The 15463-nt window shown below is 37.0% G+C and overlaps 2 protein-coding genes across 2 annotated transcripts; both read left to right on the top strand.

Annotated features, from left to right (window-relative positions):
• The first annotated feature begins 2876 nt into the window (after positions 1-2876).
• On the top strand, positions 2877-8773 carry LOC121298325 (interleukin-1 receptor-associated kinase-like 2). The gene is made up of 5 exons (XM_041225386.1): positions 2877-3380; positions 4056-4235; positions 7017-7082; positions 7473-7573; positions 8200-8773. Exons 1-5 carry the CDS (start codon positions 3266-3268, stop codon positions 8410-8412), a joined length of 675 nt encoding a protein of 224 aa, XP_041081320.1. The 5' UTR covers positions 2877-3265; the 3' UTR covers positions 8413-8773.
• A 227-nt stretch (positions 8774-9000) lies between these two features.
• Positions 9001-14866, top strand: LOC121298250 (interleukin-1 receptor-associated kinase 1-like). The gene is made up of 8 exons (XM_041225260.1): positions 9001-9186; positions 10439-10553; positions 10678-10787; positions 11446-11641; positions 12316-12378; positions 13086-13265; positions 13868-14546; positions 14781-14866. The coding sequence occupies exons 2-8, from the start codon at positions 10515-10517 to the stop codon at positions 14783-14785; spliced, it is 1272 nt and encodes a 423-aa protein (XP_041081194.1). The 5' UTR covers positions 9001-9186; positions 10439-10514; the 3' UTR covers positions 14786-14866.
• The last annotated feature ends 597 nt before the right edge of the window (positions 14867-15463 follow it).

Here is a 15463-nt window from a genome sequence, read left to right as displayed (position 1 = left end):
TTAAGGTAAAACATGGAAATTGGAAAGGTAAGAGACATTCATTGAATTCACAATGTTTATTTTACTATGTTGAATTATTGGTTTGATGTTGATCGCTTTATTATGCTGACTATATTTTTGCTTTGACTGATAAAGACCCCACTATTTCTATGAAAACCCTAAAAATGTCCTGAGTTGCAGGTAATAGGACTGCGCCCGGCACTGCATTGTATTCTATGTTGTACAGGACATGTTTAAAGGGCGCATAAGGACCTTTTTATTTTATTGTGCTACATGTTCCCATGTGTTGCTACAACTGTTTACATAAGGTGTGTGTATTGTTTAATTAATTTTTTTTTTTTTTTACATTTTGACCACTTTTTTAATCTTTTAAATTGCATTCCCTGCTTCAAGATGGCTTCCCATGTACCTGCATGGACCTCTCAGAACTACATTTCCCCTCATCCTCCTGCTCACTGGTAAAGCCATCTCAGTTACACATGTGAGCAGGAGGATGATGGGAAATGTAGTTCTGAGAGGTCCATGCGGGTACATGGGAAGCCATCTTGAGGCAGAGAATGCAATTTAAAAAAATTAAACAATATGCACACTTTGTGTAAACAGTTGTAGCAACACAATAAAATAACATGTAACACAGCAAAATAAAAAAAAAGGTCCTTATGTGCCCTTTAAGGCTTAGATGAGGACATTACTGCCAAGTGGGAATGCTATGAAGGCTTCACCTGAGCCAAAGCAAAGATCAGTAGCAGAAGATCAGTCAAGGTCTGGTGGAAATGTTGCTATGCAAATGTTTTGCTGTTATTTAACATCAATGAGTTATTACACTCCAGTGCAATTCTCACGTTTAAAAAATACAGTGGCTTAAACATTACTGAAAGAGATTTGTTTTTATGATTCAAATAAAGTTTGATATTCATAAAACCATTCTAGATTGTTGCTAAGAAAGTCTAGAACAAGGGTGAGGAACCTGAGCTAAACTGAGGGCCACATGTGTGGCCCTCAAACATACTTCAGGGCCTCGTGACCCTCTTATGGCTGGGCTTGTTTACAAGAAGTTGGATTCTTGGAATTATGTTGAATTGTCTCAATATAGCAGTTGCTCGGATTTGCCCAGTTCTTCTGTTAAAACATAATTTGCTGCCTCTTATCACCCGATGAAGCTGTCCTGTAGTGGACTTATATGCAGGTGATGCAGATTGCATACATTGGTCTTCAACAGTTTCATAAATGGGTTTTTTTCTCCATAAAAATTGATTTTGAAAATAAAATCCTTTCTTTTACACAACTCCTAAGTTAAAGCTTTGTGAATAGGCATCGCTAGGCTGTAGACAGTATATCTTTGTAAATAACAGGGAGTCGTTACTAACACTTTGTGAATTAAATACACTGTCTTCTGTCTTTTAGGCAGCAGGTACAGCTTTGGAGCCTACAAAACTGCACTTGGCCTCCCATCTTTAATAACTAGAAGATGATTCCACTGAGCGGTTTGGGGTTGGTGGTTCAGGTGCTTCTGTAAGATTATATTAAGCAACTTTAAGCATTTCTGTGGGGAAAACAATTGTTACCAAGAACAGCAGCTTACTCAAGTATACTAAAGTATGCTTTATTAACCCTTTAAAGTCAAAGTTTTTTGGTAAAATGCTTCATTTAAATTTGTATTTTACAGTTTCTTTACAGTTTTAATGGTGTTCGCGTTGATTCTGATTGAGTTATTATAATTGTTCTGCCATTCTGTATTAAAAAAAATAAATAATCAGAATGTAATAAATCTGAAAACTGAAAATGATTAAAAATTACACTGGAAAACAATTTCTACAAAATAGTATGCTTGAGATTCAGGGTTTAAAAAATTATTCAGGTTAAACCCAATACTGACACTCTGATAGCCAGTACTGTGAACTGGTTTCATTAAATCTAGGCTTTAAACTCACCCACACATCATTTATATTTATGAGCTATATTTCTTATGTTATGTCTAATGCTATAGGCATGACTCTTAATATGGTAAAATGGCTACACTGAAGGGATATACTGTTTAGGGCATGGACAGAGGGTTAGTTGCTTCAAGTGAACAATTAGGAACATGTTTGGAACAAAGACCTGGACCAGAGCCCTTTTAAAAGGAGATTCATAGCTGGGTTGGAAAACTCTGCAAACCAAGAGACTGTTCATAGTGAAGCATCAAGTACCTGCCAGCAGAGCACCATGTAGCAGAAGCCCTTATTAAAGTGTGAAATATTTGCAGTCCCACCTAACATTGGCTGGGCTTCCATGCAGCTTAGAAAGTCATCACTCTCTCTCCACAGTCTTTATTTATGTGATGTAGCATCCGCATACCATGCACTTATCACTCACTGTAGAAAGTGTGCCACTAAAACATTGTATGACTTGAAGGGTTGGGTAAATGTTCTTCTTATGCTTCTTACGCTAAAAGCAGTACAATTGACTTTTTTTTTTTTTTTTTTTTTTTTGCATGGTAACATGTTCGGAAGTGCAAATCCCATTTGTGACATAACCTCGCGCAGCTTTTTACTATAGTCAAAGGCCATGCCAAGCAATCCTTTATTGGCAGGCCAAATAGGAAAAAGCATACAGTACGAGGTGTTTGAAGACCTCTCCATTCAGTGTTTGTTTTAATGTCACACAATTTATTCAACATTTCAGATCATTGCTATTTGACTCATAAAAAACTGCTTTATAGTTAAGTTGTTTTATAGCAAGGTTATAAAAAAATTACTGAAGCTACTACAAATAATAATAATAATAATAATAATAATAATAATAATAATAATAATAATAATAATAATAATAATAAAAGCCTGTGCAATAAATACAGCAATAAATAACTAAGCAGTTCTTTACACTTATTTGTAACCATTAACCATTATAATGTGTCAATATTATCTCTACCTTCATAAACATGTTATAAATTCAGAGATAAAACTATAATAAACTTTTCATCGCAGCTTAGCAGATATGGTGAAACACTAACGCCCTTCTTGTCGCATACAATAACACACATACTATATCTATGGTCACAGTGTATCTTTTATTTAACCATAGAGCGAGCTAGTGCTAAGAAAACTGACTTTCCCTTGCGGGTTTTTCTTCAATCAAAGTACAAATGTCAGAAAAAAAGGAAGTTGGGTTTGAAGTTTCAATTTTTGCACGGAACAGAGAATAACAACACTAGCCTGTAACACTGTGCGTGTGTTATAACCAGGAGAGAGACGCGTCATTTAGTTCATTTAAAAAATAAGTTTAAATGGCAAATTTCAAAAATAAAGAAATGTTCCCTATTAGTGAACTCTCTAACCATGTAATTGAAGAGTTTTGCAAAGTAATGGACTGCCTGGAAGACAGAGACTGGAGGGAGTTTGGTAAGTGTGGACCTTTAGAATTGTATAGGCTTGTTTTTACACAATTGTACTGCAGTTTATAAGTTAATATGCGTATAATGTTTGATTTGATAACTGAATACAAACCAAAATGAGCAATAGTTGAGGGATGGTGGTGTAAATATATGTTTTCCTTTTTTTTTAGAAAGATAAGCCTTAAATAAGTTGCCTTACAAATTTAAAAAATCTAGAAATACAAGTATAATAGTGTAGTGTAGTGTAGTGCATTCAAGCTTTATAATTTTTTTTTTCAATTAAATAGTGCAAAAAGGGAACATTTCTACAATTTGATGGACAGATGTACAGACAAAAAGACACCTCCATGTATCCCCACAATCTGATGCTTTCAATAACATGCGCTAAATAATGTTAATACCAAGTCTCATCACAATTTAATAAGCTCTTTTCCTTATATATGCAAAAATGTAAGTATGATATACAGTAGATGGATAAATGTACAGACAGACAGACACGCCCTATATCTCCAGAATCTAATACTCTAAGTAACTTCTGCTAAATAATGTTAATACCAAGCTTCAGACAACTGGGTAAGCGGATTTCCATATATATGAAGCAAGGGGACTGGAAGAGCGATATTAAACTGGTGCATATCTGAAGCACATGGCAAGCCTACTGATTCTCATGTAACTCCGCTAGCATCCTGCATCGTGTGTGACCAGACAGAGCTATGCAACATCCAGCCTGTGGAGAAGACTGGGAGGAGTCGGACCAGAGAACTGTTGTGGTGGTGGAGTGTCAGGAATGGATCTGTTCAACAGCTCCTGGAGATCCTGTACCAGCTTGAGCTTTACAGACCAGCCAAGCTGCTATTGGCAGGTGAGAGCGTTACTGAGTAAGGCAGCTGCATAGAGCACCATATAAAGGTGCATCTAGGGCTGAGACTTTCTGTTTTTCAGTGGTTTCTCAGTATGGTATCACCTGTAGAATGTGAGAAGCATACATCCCCTGCCACGGCTGTGAGTTTTCAGTATGATGAAAAAGAATACACACCTACACTATATCGCCTTCGCAGAGGATTTCATGCCTGGCAGGGGGTTAAAACAGTACTGTAGATGTGGTCATAAGACTTAATTTTCATTGCATTTCCTAACCATTTAAACTTCAGTAATAAAAACATTTAAGCTTTAACACACTGGGAATACCCTTATAAACGTTTACCATAGTAAAAAGCACACTGAAGTATAATAAAGGATAGTGAAGCATTGTAAATAATAGTGAGGTATGGTAAATCATATTCATGAATATGGCAAACCAAGGTAAGCTATGGTAAATGCATAAACCATGGCAAAACTGTAACAATATCTTACAAAAACATCCTGCTAAACTTTTATGAGGGCGTAACCAACCCTCTGTGACTACGATATACATTATTTTGTTCATAATGCTGTTATGTGAAAGGCCTTTAACTGTATATGGAAAAGATAGCAGAAGAATGTATGGCTAAGAAATAAACACTGCCTAGCACACTGTTCAGTTACTCCTATGTAAACACTCAGGCTAACACCTATTTTTGGCCTGCATGAATTTGACAATGGGATTTTTTTTAAAGGTATAAACTCTGTACTATAAAGACCTCTACCTGCAACACTATATTTACAGTGCTACATCCAGGCACCTTGATTGCAGGGGACCACTGGAATGAGTTTGAACAACAGTACATGAAATGATACGTACCAGGAGACAGCAGCAACTGCTCATCAACAGCATATCTGCTTATTCAAAAGTATAAAATCCATGCAAAGAACCAACAGATCTGAAACCAAGGGAACCAGCAATAATAAAGCTAAAGCCCTCCTTTAGTTATGCACATGTCTTTAAAGACTGCACCTTTCTATCTTACATTTAGAGACACTCCCAGGTAAAACACAGAGCTCCTGTGAATAATATCAGTACGGTGAATTTAGCTGCATTCCCCAGTCAGTGACACAGTACAGTGCAGAACACTTGAATACAAAGGTGATTATCTTGACAATAATATACTACTGCTATTCATTCACTGGATAGCTTGTACTATAGCAAACAGCTCTAAAAGTTCTACCGCTTTTTGACTTTTATTAGGATCTCAGGGCAATAAAGCATTATCTGATTGGGAAAAATAGGTGTTTTAAAGATAGGAAATGCTAACTGAAAAAAAGCAATTTTACACCAAAATAAAAACTTAAAGACATGAACAGATTTCTAAATCAGTGCCCAAAATTGCACTTTGCTTTTGAAATAATGCTTTCTGTTCGGATGTTCACAGGGCATATAGTACTGGATGAATCAGCAGCCATAGGAAGTCTGTCATTAGCGCCCCATCACAGTTCCAGTTCCTCTATACAGAGTACTCATTTGGTGCAGCTGCACATTTTCATTGTCAACTTTCTGGCATTAGCATGATATTTGTTGACATAAGTGCAACACAATTTATGATCACGGCAAATGCTGTTTGTTTATTTGTCTCTGATGTACAATAAATGGTCTGTAGTGCATATTGTCTTATGGACATAAATAGATTGTGGCCAAACTGTAAAATATGAGCAAGAGACAAAACAAATATAGAGGAAGAGAGATTAAAGACAGGACCTTGAGCTGCTTCCTCAGTTCTGGAGAAATGGGAATAGAAATAAAGAACAGTTTTGTAGAAGCAGGCTATCAGGTAATGGGGGGGAGGTGGGGGGTGGTATGTAGCATTGACTTGGACATTTACACGGTTGTCATGACTATTTTGTTATTAAATTGTTGTGCTAATGTGATTTCCGAAATTTTGTTGATTTACAAAATAATGTTAATAATAACGAGCAGTGATTCTTGCTGTTTCTTTGTGTGGGAATTAAAAAGGAAGTCCATGTTAATTGTCATAATTTATCAGGAGTTAATTTGCACTTGAAAAAGGAGGATTTTAATTAATGAAAGAGTATATAACTCACCTTGAAACAGATATGTAACAGACCGTAGCTTTCACGCCGACGATACAGAGAGAGAGACTACCAAGGTAATTCAATATTTGTAGTTCTGAAAATATTTAAACATTTTCTAAACTTGTGGTTATGAATAACATTTATTCTCTTGTTTTAACCATTTGTAACCTTACAGAACATTTGCTGTATTGCTAAAATGATTATTTGCACCAATCGTATTGTTACAGAAATGATCAATGCAACTGTAGCCCGAACTCTGGATACAAACATTGTACAATAAACATAAAAACCGCAGTTGTCACACATAGCTTCCTGTTTTTGGTGGGTGTACTGCATGTCCTAAAGCTGTGGTTTCCTAATCTAAAAAAGTCACTTTCCCTAGATGAAATAGCTGGCTTTTGAGGAGATAGGGATTTGATACAGCAAACTAGGTCTCCTGGAACCAGGTTTTGAACCACTGTTCCTGAAAAAAAAGTGGCTTTGTGTTCTCCAGCTTTAGAAAGCCTGCCGAGGCCTAAACAAAGCTCTTATTGGAAGGGATAAGGGTATCGGTTGGTGTTCTATGCAGCTTTAAAAGCACAAAGATGTAACTGTAGGCAGTAGATGAGGATTCAAAGAAAGATAATATCAGCAATTTGTTTATCCTGATATTTGCCTGTTACCCCTAATGTCACTCTCCCACCTCACTCTTCCCTAGATGGGGTAAAAAGAAGTCCAGTGTCAGAGTTCAGTGTGTGTTCAGACACAAAACTGCCAAGTCAAGGTAAACCTGTTTGTCAGACACATATTTATTGATAGGGGCATACAGTTACTTGCACCTATGTTATTGTATAGCGCCTTGGGATGTTTCATCATGAAAGGCGCTATAGAAATCTTGTTTATATTACTTGTAATTCATTTTTGCACTCTAAATACAGACACAGTTGTGTATTTGCATTGTAGGGTATTACAATGACTCTGCCACCTAAATAAGCTGTGTCTTTGTGCAGTTAGTAGTCTGTGGGAACATTTCTGATAATAGCAGTACATATGATAGTCTTTTAAGATACTTCTACTTAGATAGGAATCTGTATTAATGTTTGTTGAATATATTTGTAGTTTATAACAATACAAATATGCATTCATTAAAAAGTTTATTTATTTATAATTTCAGAAAAATGTGTTTGCTCCCTACCTGGTCCACCCCCCACTCCTGCTCACCTCATTTCAGCAACACAAAGTGGTCATGTGACTTGTGGGATGAGAGACCAACAGGTAAGACCTGTGCATGTCCAGCGACAGGGAGGTAGTGGAGGTGACCTATGAATACATTCTATCTTGCAGTGGACAAGTTTGGGATGGTAGTTAAATAAGCCAAGTTTGTATAGACAAATGTTTCATATAGAATATGATATATGTTTATCTTCTATAGGTTATTAAGAATTATTAAACAGTATAGCTAATTTGAATGGGATGTAATTTACATCTGATAAATATAAAGTGGCTTCATCACATCAAGATTAAGGTCTACTATATAAGAAGATGTTTTACACACTGTGAACACAGCCCATTCAGCGTTGTTTTTCCAGGTACTGATACCTGGTATCAAAAAGATGTGCAGAGATCGTTTAAATCCAAAGACCAACTTCCAATGTCCTTAGGAGAAAGCGTCTTTCTTACCTTTGATCAGAAGTTCTGTTGCGCTCAACCCCACACTTAGCCCCCAGGTCCTGTACAGTGTCATGGTGGTTCCACCAGCACACTCCAGTTCCAGCCTGCTGACACCACACTTGAACCATATCGCACCCAGGAAAGGAGCAGAAGACAGTCATTGGAATTGGGAGGTGTGGTTGGGATAGCTTCTGAACACATTAGCCTTCAGCTCTTCTTTTGTATTATAGGAAGGCACTTTAATTCAACAAGAGACAGCCAGGGAGTGTTCTGGTCTAAACTGCTGGTCGTTTGAAGATATTAGGAAAGCCACCAACAACTTCAGTAGTGATCAGATAATTGGCTCAGGAGTATTTGGAGATGTTTACAGAGGGGTTGGAGCTAATAACCAATATGCCTTCAGGAAACTGCACGAGGCAAGTATAAAGCAATATTGTGAGTAGAAGTTTCCAAAAATAATGAGCAACCTGTTACTTAAATGAGCAGTTGTGGGGTTTTTTTTCTTTCTTTTTTCTTAAAGTTACTGCACTGTAATGGTCCCTTGAATGGTCATTTTAAACAGTGTTTTGTGGCAATAGGTTTCAAACCAAGCATACACAAGACACTTTTTTTTTCTTTAAACATTTTCAAGTCATATCTTTACTTTTCACATTGAACAGACATGGCATGTCAGTGTACATATTGCACTTGATTTCTCCTCCAGTGGATGATGAGTTACTAATACTGACATCAGGTTAAGACATGTGCCTTCCTCCCAACTACAGAGCTGGCACTACAGTTGAACGGTGAGGTCACCGTTTTGCATCCAACCCCTGCCTCTCCATCAAATTCAATGGGCTAAGATGCCAATTCATTATCAATACAAATATTTATTTTAGCAGCGTGCCATCTTCTGTGGATCGACAAGTTACATACTCAGAGTCTCTCCTGATTGACTAAAAAGAAATGTTTCTGAAAATGTGTTTTTCACTGTCGAAAGGTGGGTCGAATCTGAACTCTGGACTCTGGAAACACGAAAACATCCAACATATTTGCTGGGCTTTAGTAAAAAAAATCAAAATAAACATGTAATTGGCAATTCTAAAAAGATTTAGTGCTACATTCTTCAAATGTTCCACCCCTGTACTAATGTATGTCATTTGTTTTTGATAGAGTGGTGGGGTATACAGAAGAACTTTGGAGAAATGTTTCTGTACAGAAATATGTATCCTCTCTAAGTAAGTATGGTTTGTCAGCAGCTGTACCCAACATAAAATAATTGTTGAATAGTGTAATCGTTACGCGGTAATCAAATTTCACCCCATCTTACTGTAGCCAATAGAAAATCTGTTTGTTACAGCAACATAACAGATACAAAGACAAATATGTTATTTCAGTTTTGACCTCCAGGCAAACTGGGCATCTCTGCTTAAAAGGCTAAAAAAATATTTATATGTACAGTTTCCAAACAACCTGGGAATGCACAGGAAATTGGCAACACAGAAGCTTCCAAGAGCAAACTGCATTGTACTGTATAATGTAGGATTAGTGCATACTGCAGCAGCTTCCATCCATGTTTTATCCAATATGCTTTGATGCTGAATCTTTGGGATTCTTAAGACCCGACCACAAAATTAAGGTGGGATCAATCAGCTACTGACCTCCTCTCAATAAATATTCATATATTCTGTTCTGTATCAATGTGCCAATATCTTTTTGACTTGAAAAAACTTTGATTTGGTAACATAGATTCCTTCTAGATTATCAGACATGGGTGTATGTTTTGAAGCATTTTACTCCAGTCTTAGAAAGACTTAGTGGTAACGTGTTACATTAAGTGTCTCTAATTACTGTGTATTTACATAGTAGTTACTTAGTAAATACATGGGTGCTTACACATACTTACAATTTTATTATGCATTGTTACATTGTGTACATTTTGCAAGATAAAACCCTAACTCTAACTCTAAACCTAGCTCTAAACCTAATTCCAAACCTAACCCTTTTCTGATACAATTGTGCACTTACATATATCGTGCAAAAAGATTTACACATTTTGTACATTGTAACAATGCATAATAACATTGCAGTGATGTGTAAGTACACCTGCATTTACCAGGTAACTACTTTGTAAATACACAGCAATTAGAAACACTTAACGTAAAGTGTGGCCAACTAACAACCTTAAAATAACTTATTATATTCTTTTGTGACTTACATTGAACATAATGAAATACACATTTAGATAGATATTATTTGACTGGTCTGCTGTTATTACAGAGAGGAGTTGTGGTTCATAGACCTAAAAACCTAACATCTTACAGTTAATGCCACAAAATTGAACTAGGCCTCAGAAAATTACTATAATAAAAAAAAGAACTGTTGCAATCTGTTTGGACAGCGTTAAAGCTTTGTTGTTTTTGTTGCTGTTTAATACTGACTTATTGCAAACATAATGTAAAGATTACCTTGGGATGCTTTTATTTGCAGATATCAGCACAGTAACATTTTGGAGTTGGTGGCTTGCTGCATTGACAGTGGCTCATATTGCTTGATTTACCAGTTCATGGAAAACGGATCTCTGCAAGACAGGCTGCAGTTAATTGTAAGTAAGAAGTGTAACAGATTATACAGTGCATGCAGCCTACATAGTCAGGATAAGCATGAGAAAAACTAACTAGACTTCTGCACTGTCAGACATACACATTATTTCATTTGTGTCTTTACAGAATTGCAGCCCTCCTATTTCTTGGGAGTCCCGCATTAGCATAGTCATGGGGATTGCCCGTGCCCTTGTCTTTTTACACTCAAAGGCAATCCTCCATGGCAATATAAAAAGGTAAAGTGTTCCTCCTCCACTAAAACTACAATACAGCAAGCTTTCTGAATGCATTCCTATCATCATGTAATATGGGGAAGCATTACATTTCAACTTATATTGTTTTGTTTTATTTAACTGTCAATGCATTGTTATCCCTGACTATTTAGTTGTCTACACTTCAGTTGTATGCAGATAATTTTAAGGAACAAAATGTTTCACAAGAGCAGTGATATCACAAAACATGATACATTTTCTGGGATTGACGTACAATGGGGTGGGGCACACACACGCACGCACTTGCGCGCACACACACACACACACACACACACACAGACTTTTAATGCTTGCTAATAGCCCTGGTTACTACTTGGAATATATAATAGAATACTTCTGTGTGGTGTTTGCAAATACAATCCCATGTCTCTCTCGCACTCTCTTTATATTCTTTTACAGTCACATATCCAAGAACAGTTAGGAACAAGAATAGACTCATCTGGTTCTAAGCCAATTGATCTCAATACAGTGTCAAGTCGGTTCATACTTTCCAGCTGTGTCCTTTGGTCCTGGTTTCCGTGCTGCGCTAAAAGTATTGTTTAGGGTTAACTTTTAAGATTTTAAAGACTTCAGTCAAGTCGCCCCGAACTCTTCTTGAACATTGTTTCACTGTAATCCACAGTACCAATGTGCTGTTGGGCAGCTGCTTCTCACCAAAGCTGTGTGACTTTGGAGCCAGAATTCTACCATCGGACACCAGGAGCGGATATACCAACACTCAGACAGACCTCCTAGAAACATGCCTTACATACTTTCCTGATGACTTCATTAGTAACAGGCAAATATCGGAGAAAGTTGATGTTTTTTCCTGTGGAGTTGTGAGTTTCCCTTTTTCAAATTTGATTCTGTGATTTCTAAAGCAGTACACTGCAGATCAGAAGCAGCCCAGTTTTGTTGACTAGGCACAGTAGTTCTGGTTTTGAATAGTTCAATTGGCTTGCATTTATTAATTGCGCCTGGATAACCAATGATTGACGGTCAAGGCAACAATCTCTGCAACTTCATCAAAAACAGGAAATGTCTGCAGCAAACTTTATATATATATATATATATATATATATATATATATATATATATATATATATATATATATATATATTATATATATATATTATTATTATTATTATTATAATGTTTTTGAAAAGTAGATCAGCCCACTGTGCTGGACAGAGAATCCCTTTCAGAGAAAACTTTGAACAGATTGGTCTCTATTTTGTCTGAGAGAGTATTACAAGTCTAACTCCTCCTTGCTGGAACTAACCCTATGCATTAAAATGTGCTGTTGCTATTGTTAGAGCAACATTTTAAAAGCCACTGGGTAGCACCTTAATGGAAGTGTTATCCTAAAGGTTCTTATCTGATTTTATTATATTACATTTGTTTTATTTGAACATTTGCTTTTGTACTCCCTTCAAAATAGGTCTGATTGTCAGCTTGTATTGTACAGCACCCTATAACATAATGTAATTACAGTTATTTATTTTTATTGTAGGTGTTTGCAGAAATTCTGACTGGTCTGAAAGCAAGAGATAAATCAAGAAAACCTTCTCTTTTGGTAAGAAACACATATCCAGGTCTGTAGCATGCTACCCCTTCACAACCTTGACACTGTGGCATTTGTGTTCCAAGTAAAATAGCAGTACTGGGCAGATAGGAGCCATGACCGTGCACTGTATAGCACACATTTATTATTTAACGATATTAAAGCACCAGTGTGCTCTGAAATAGGGAAGTGAAAGAAGCTGAAATCATAGGGGCTGATCTCAACATGCGCACTCAGTGACTAAGACAAGACCAAGGACACTGTGGCAGAGAGAGGGGAAATGTCCCTGCAATAGAAACCAAGAGCCCTAGAATGAGAGAGGCAGCGATTGAGCACTGCCCCATTGGCTCAGGCCAAGACCAATGAGACGGAGAGCGCAGCCAGACCCTAACAACTACAGTGAGATTGTCACCCTGAATAAAAGGTGCCATTCTCTTGCATCCTGAGCAATGGCGTTGCAATAAGTGACATGCAATCAGTTGAGGCATGCTGGAAACAGCTCCCCCATCAGCAGGTTTTTATATCCACCATGTTATTATCAATAGATTCTAGGAAACTAAGAAAAAATGTATATTGCTTAAAAATTTCTGCAAGAATATAAGTTGCAAGACTACTGACTTCTTGTAATAATATTAATATTTCCAAGGATTTTAAATGGTCTTGTACTGTATATAATTGATTGAATAAATCCACTCTTTTATATTTTCTTTTATTCACAGCACGAGTTGATCAGAGAAGAAACAGACCAAGTGAATGTGGAAAACCCTAGACTGGCTGCTGAAGAAATTTGCCGGAAATACCTGGACAAAAAGGCTGGCAAGTGGCCTCTCTGCACTGCAGTGGAGTTTGCCAGGGTTGTATGCCTTTGTTTCCAAAAAAGAAGACCAACTGCATCAGAAGTAATATATCTGTCTCTGTATCTATCTCTATGTATCATTCTCTCTGTCTGTCTGTTTATATGTCTATCTGTCCAAAGATCTGTCTGTCAATCTAGTACACACTATCCCCCAACCTCCCTGTCCCACATACTGTAGTTTAAAAATTGCTAAATATACATGTCATGAGTACCAGTCCTAAACATTTATCACAATCTTAGTGTTTATCACATGAGACTGTTCCTTTAGTAATCAGAGCAGGATTGGATATGGAAGCACCTGCCTACCAAGCACCTACTATCAGTCCTATGTCAAAGTCAGTTTGATCTACTTACTGTCTTGACAGTCATGACTGAAACTAACAAACGACAAGCAGTAAGATACAGATTTGATATAATACAGATGATGTCTACTTGCTCGGCAGATAAATCAGTCATATGAAATGTAGCTTATTTACACTTATTTCATGTACAGTACAGTATGTGATATATATGGTATTTGTCCCTGGCTGAACCATCTTGGGATATATATTAATCATAATGCATGTTAACCCTGTCATTTAAGATATATTTATTCTGTGCTTCAGCAAGATCGTGACTGTAAAAAGTGACCTTTTTCAATGACAGGTACATACACTGTTAGAGAAGCTTGACATTGCAATAAAATATCCAGCACCACTCCATAACGAAGAAGTCAATGTCCTTCATTTTGAAAATGGACCAAGTTCAATGATGTTCAACTCCCAGGCGTCAACAGCTCTAGCAAATGGGATGCAAAGCCTTGCAATATTAAAGTTACCTTGTGAATCAGATGATCTGGAGAGCTTAGCCCCTGTGCCAGCAATGCAAGTCAACACTGCCTGCTGCTCTACAGACACTGGCCATGTTGAGAACAACCCCTCTGGGTTTCTGAAGGGTTCAGAGGGTTGTGTTAAAGGAACGCTAGACCTAGTGAAGACCAGTGGCTATTTAACTGAAGAATTGGTGGCTTCTTCCATGAGCAGTGGTTCAGCATCTCAAGGTTGTTCCAGGACTCAGCTCCAGATTCCAGATCACCTTGACCCAGCATGTACATCACGACAAGCAGCTCAAGAGCAAACTCTGTCTCCTGGTTTCAGACACTATGAGGCCTTTGGATACCTATGTAAAGTAAACATGGCGGGCTCAATGATTGGAAATGAAGAATCTTCACCAACAGAGACGCCTCATGCTGACTCTAGCCAAGACATGAGCGGAGCCACAAAACAGGAGCGCTCATTGGTTGCATCACTAGATATGCAAGTGGCAGCAGAGGGCACACAGCAAGGTATTGTCCTCATATTTTGCCATTCACTTAAACTCAAACACAGATATTTTTTTGGACAGAAAGAGAGAGCGAGAGAGAGATAAAGAGAGAGAACAATATATGGGTCAGAAACCATGAGTACCAGCTCAAAGCCAACCTATAAAATGCATCTAAAAAAATCTGTTTCTTGTGTTTAATCAGTAGCTAGTTTTGTTTCCCTTGAGGCTAACCACTCTGTTCATGTGTTCTTTCCAGAATGACTAGTCAGGATGACATCACTGATACGAAGATGCAAGAAAGACTTAGTTTTTCTTTTGAACATGAGAAACATGCAGAGCACCAAGTGGAAGTATATATAACCTGTCACCTGGAATATATATATATATATATATATTATATATATAATTATATAATATATGCTATATATATATATACAATATATATATATATATGCTATACTACAATATGATGCAAATCACATTTACATAATAGAGTGACAATACCACTTACTGTATTATGTGAAAACGTAAAATATGAACTGTGAATACAGGTATGTTTATTTTGAAGCTGTATGTGTTACACAAGCTAAATGTTGTAGATAAACATGTTAGTTCATTTCTTACAATTGTCAAGTTCTCACATCATTCTTACTCATTGTGGTGCTGTGGTGGGATATTCAGGTACAAACCAAAGCAGAAGTGAAAGTGACTTGGGGAAGTGCTAGAAATAGGCCACTCGTGGAATTGCACATTTTCATGTCATTCAAGAAAACCTTATTGTTTTTAATCACAGAGCATGATTTGCAATGTGCAGTTCCACTGAGCTGGTTATAAAACAAATTGCAAATAACGGGTTTATACTACTAACAGATGCTAAAGCTGAGTTTAGGTTGTGTAAGAGTACTATATTTAACACTTGTCTGTGAATCATGTACAAGT

The sequence above is a fragment of the Polyodon spathula genome, chromosome 23, assembly GCF_017654505.1.
Source record: "Polyodon spathula isolate WHYD16114869_AA chromosome 23, ASM1765450v1, whole genome shotgun sequence".
Taxonomy (NCBI): Eukaryota; Metazoa; Chordata; class Actinopteri; order Acipenseriformes; family Polyodontidae; genus Polyodon; species Polyodon spathula.
Note: the sequence above shows the minus strand (reverse complement) of the source record. Positions and strands in the feature narration are given on the sequence as shown.

What these genes read in the sequence shown, in the direction of transcription:
- LOC121298325 (XM_041225386.1), top strand. Translation starts at nt 3,266, where the DNA reads ATGGCAAATTTCAAAAATAAAGAAATGTTCCCTATTAGTGAACTCTCT. An exon ending in AGCCAAGCTGCTATTGGCAG is followed by an intron (nt 4,236 to 7,016) that starts GTGAGAGCGTTA and finishes ACTCTTCCCTAG; the next exon opens with ATGGGGTAAAAAGAAGTCCA. An exon ending in CACAAAACTGCCAAGTCAAG is followed by an intron (nt 7,083 to 7,472) that starts GTAAACCTGTTT and finishes TTATAATTTCAG; the next exon opens with AAAAATGTGTTTGCTCCCTA.
- LOC121298250 (XM_041225260.1), top strand. Translation starts at nt 10,515, where the DNA reads ATGGAAAACGGATCTCTGCAAGACAGGCTGCAGTTAATT. An exon ending in AAGACAGGCTGCAGTTAATT is followed by an intron (nt 10,554 to 10,677) that starts GTAAGTAAGAAG and finishes GTGTCTTTACAG; the next exon opens with AATTGCAGCCCTCCTATTTC. An exon ending in CAAGAAAACCTTCTCTTTTG is followed by an intron (nt 12,379 to 13,085) that starts GTAAGAAACACA and finishes TTTTATTCACAG; the next exon opens with CACGAGTTGATCAGAGAAGA.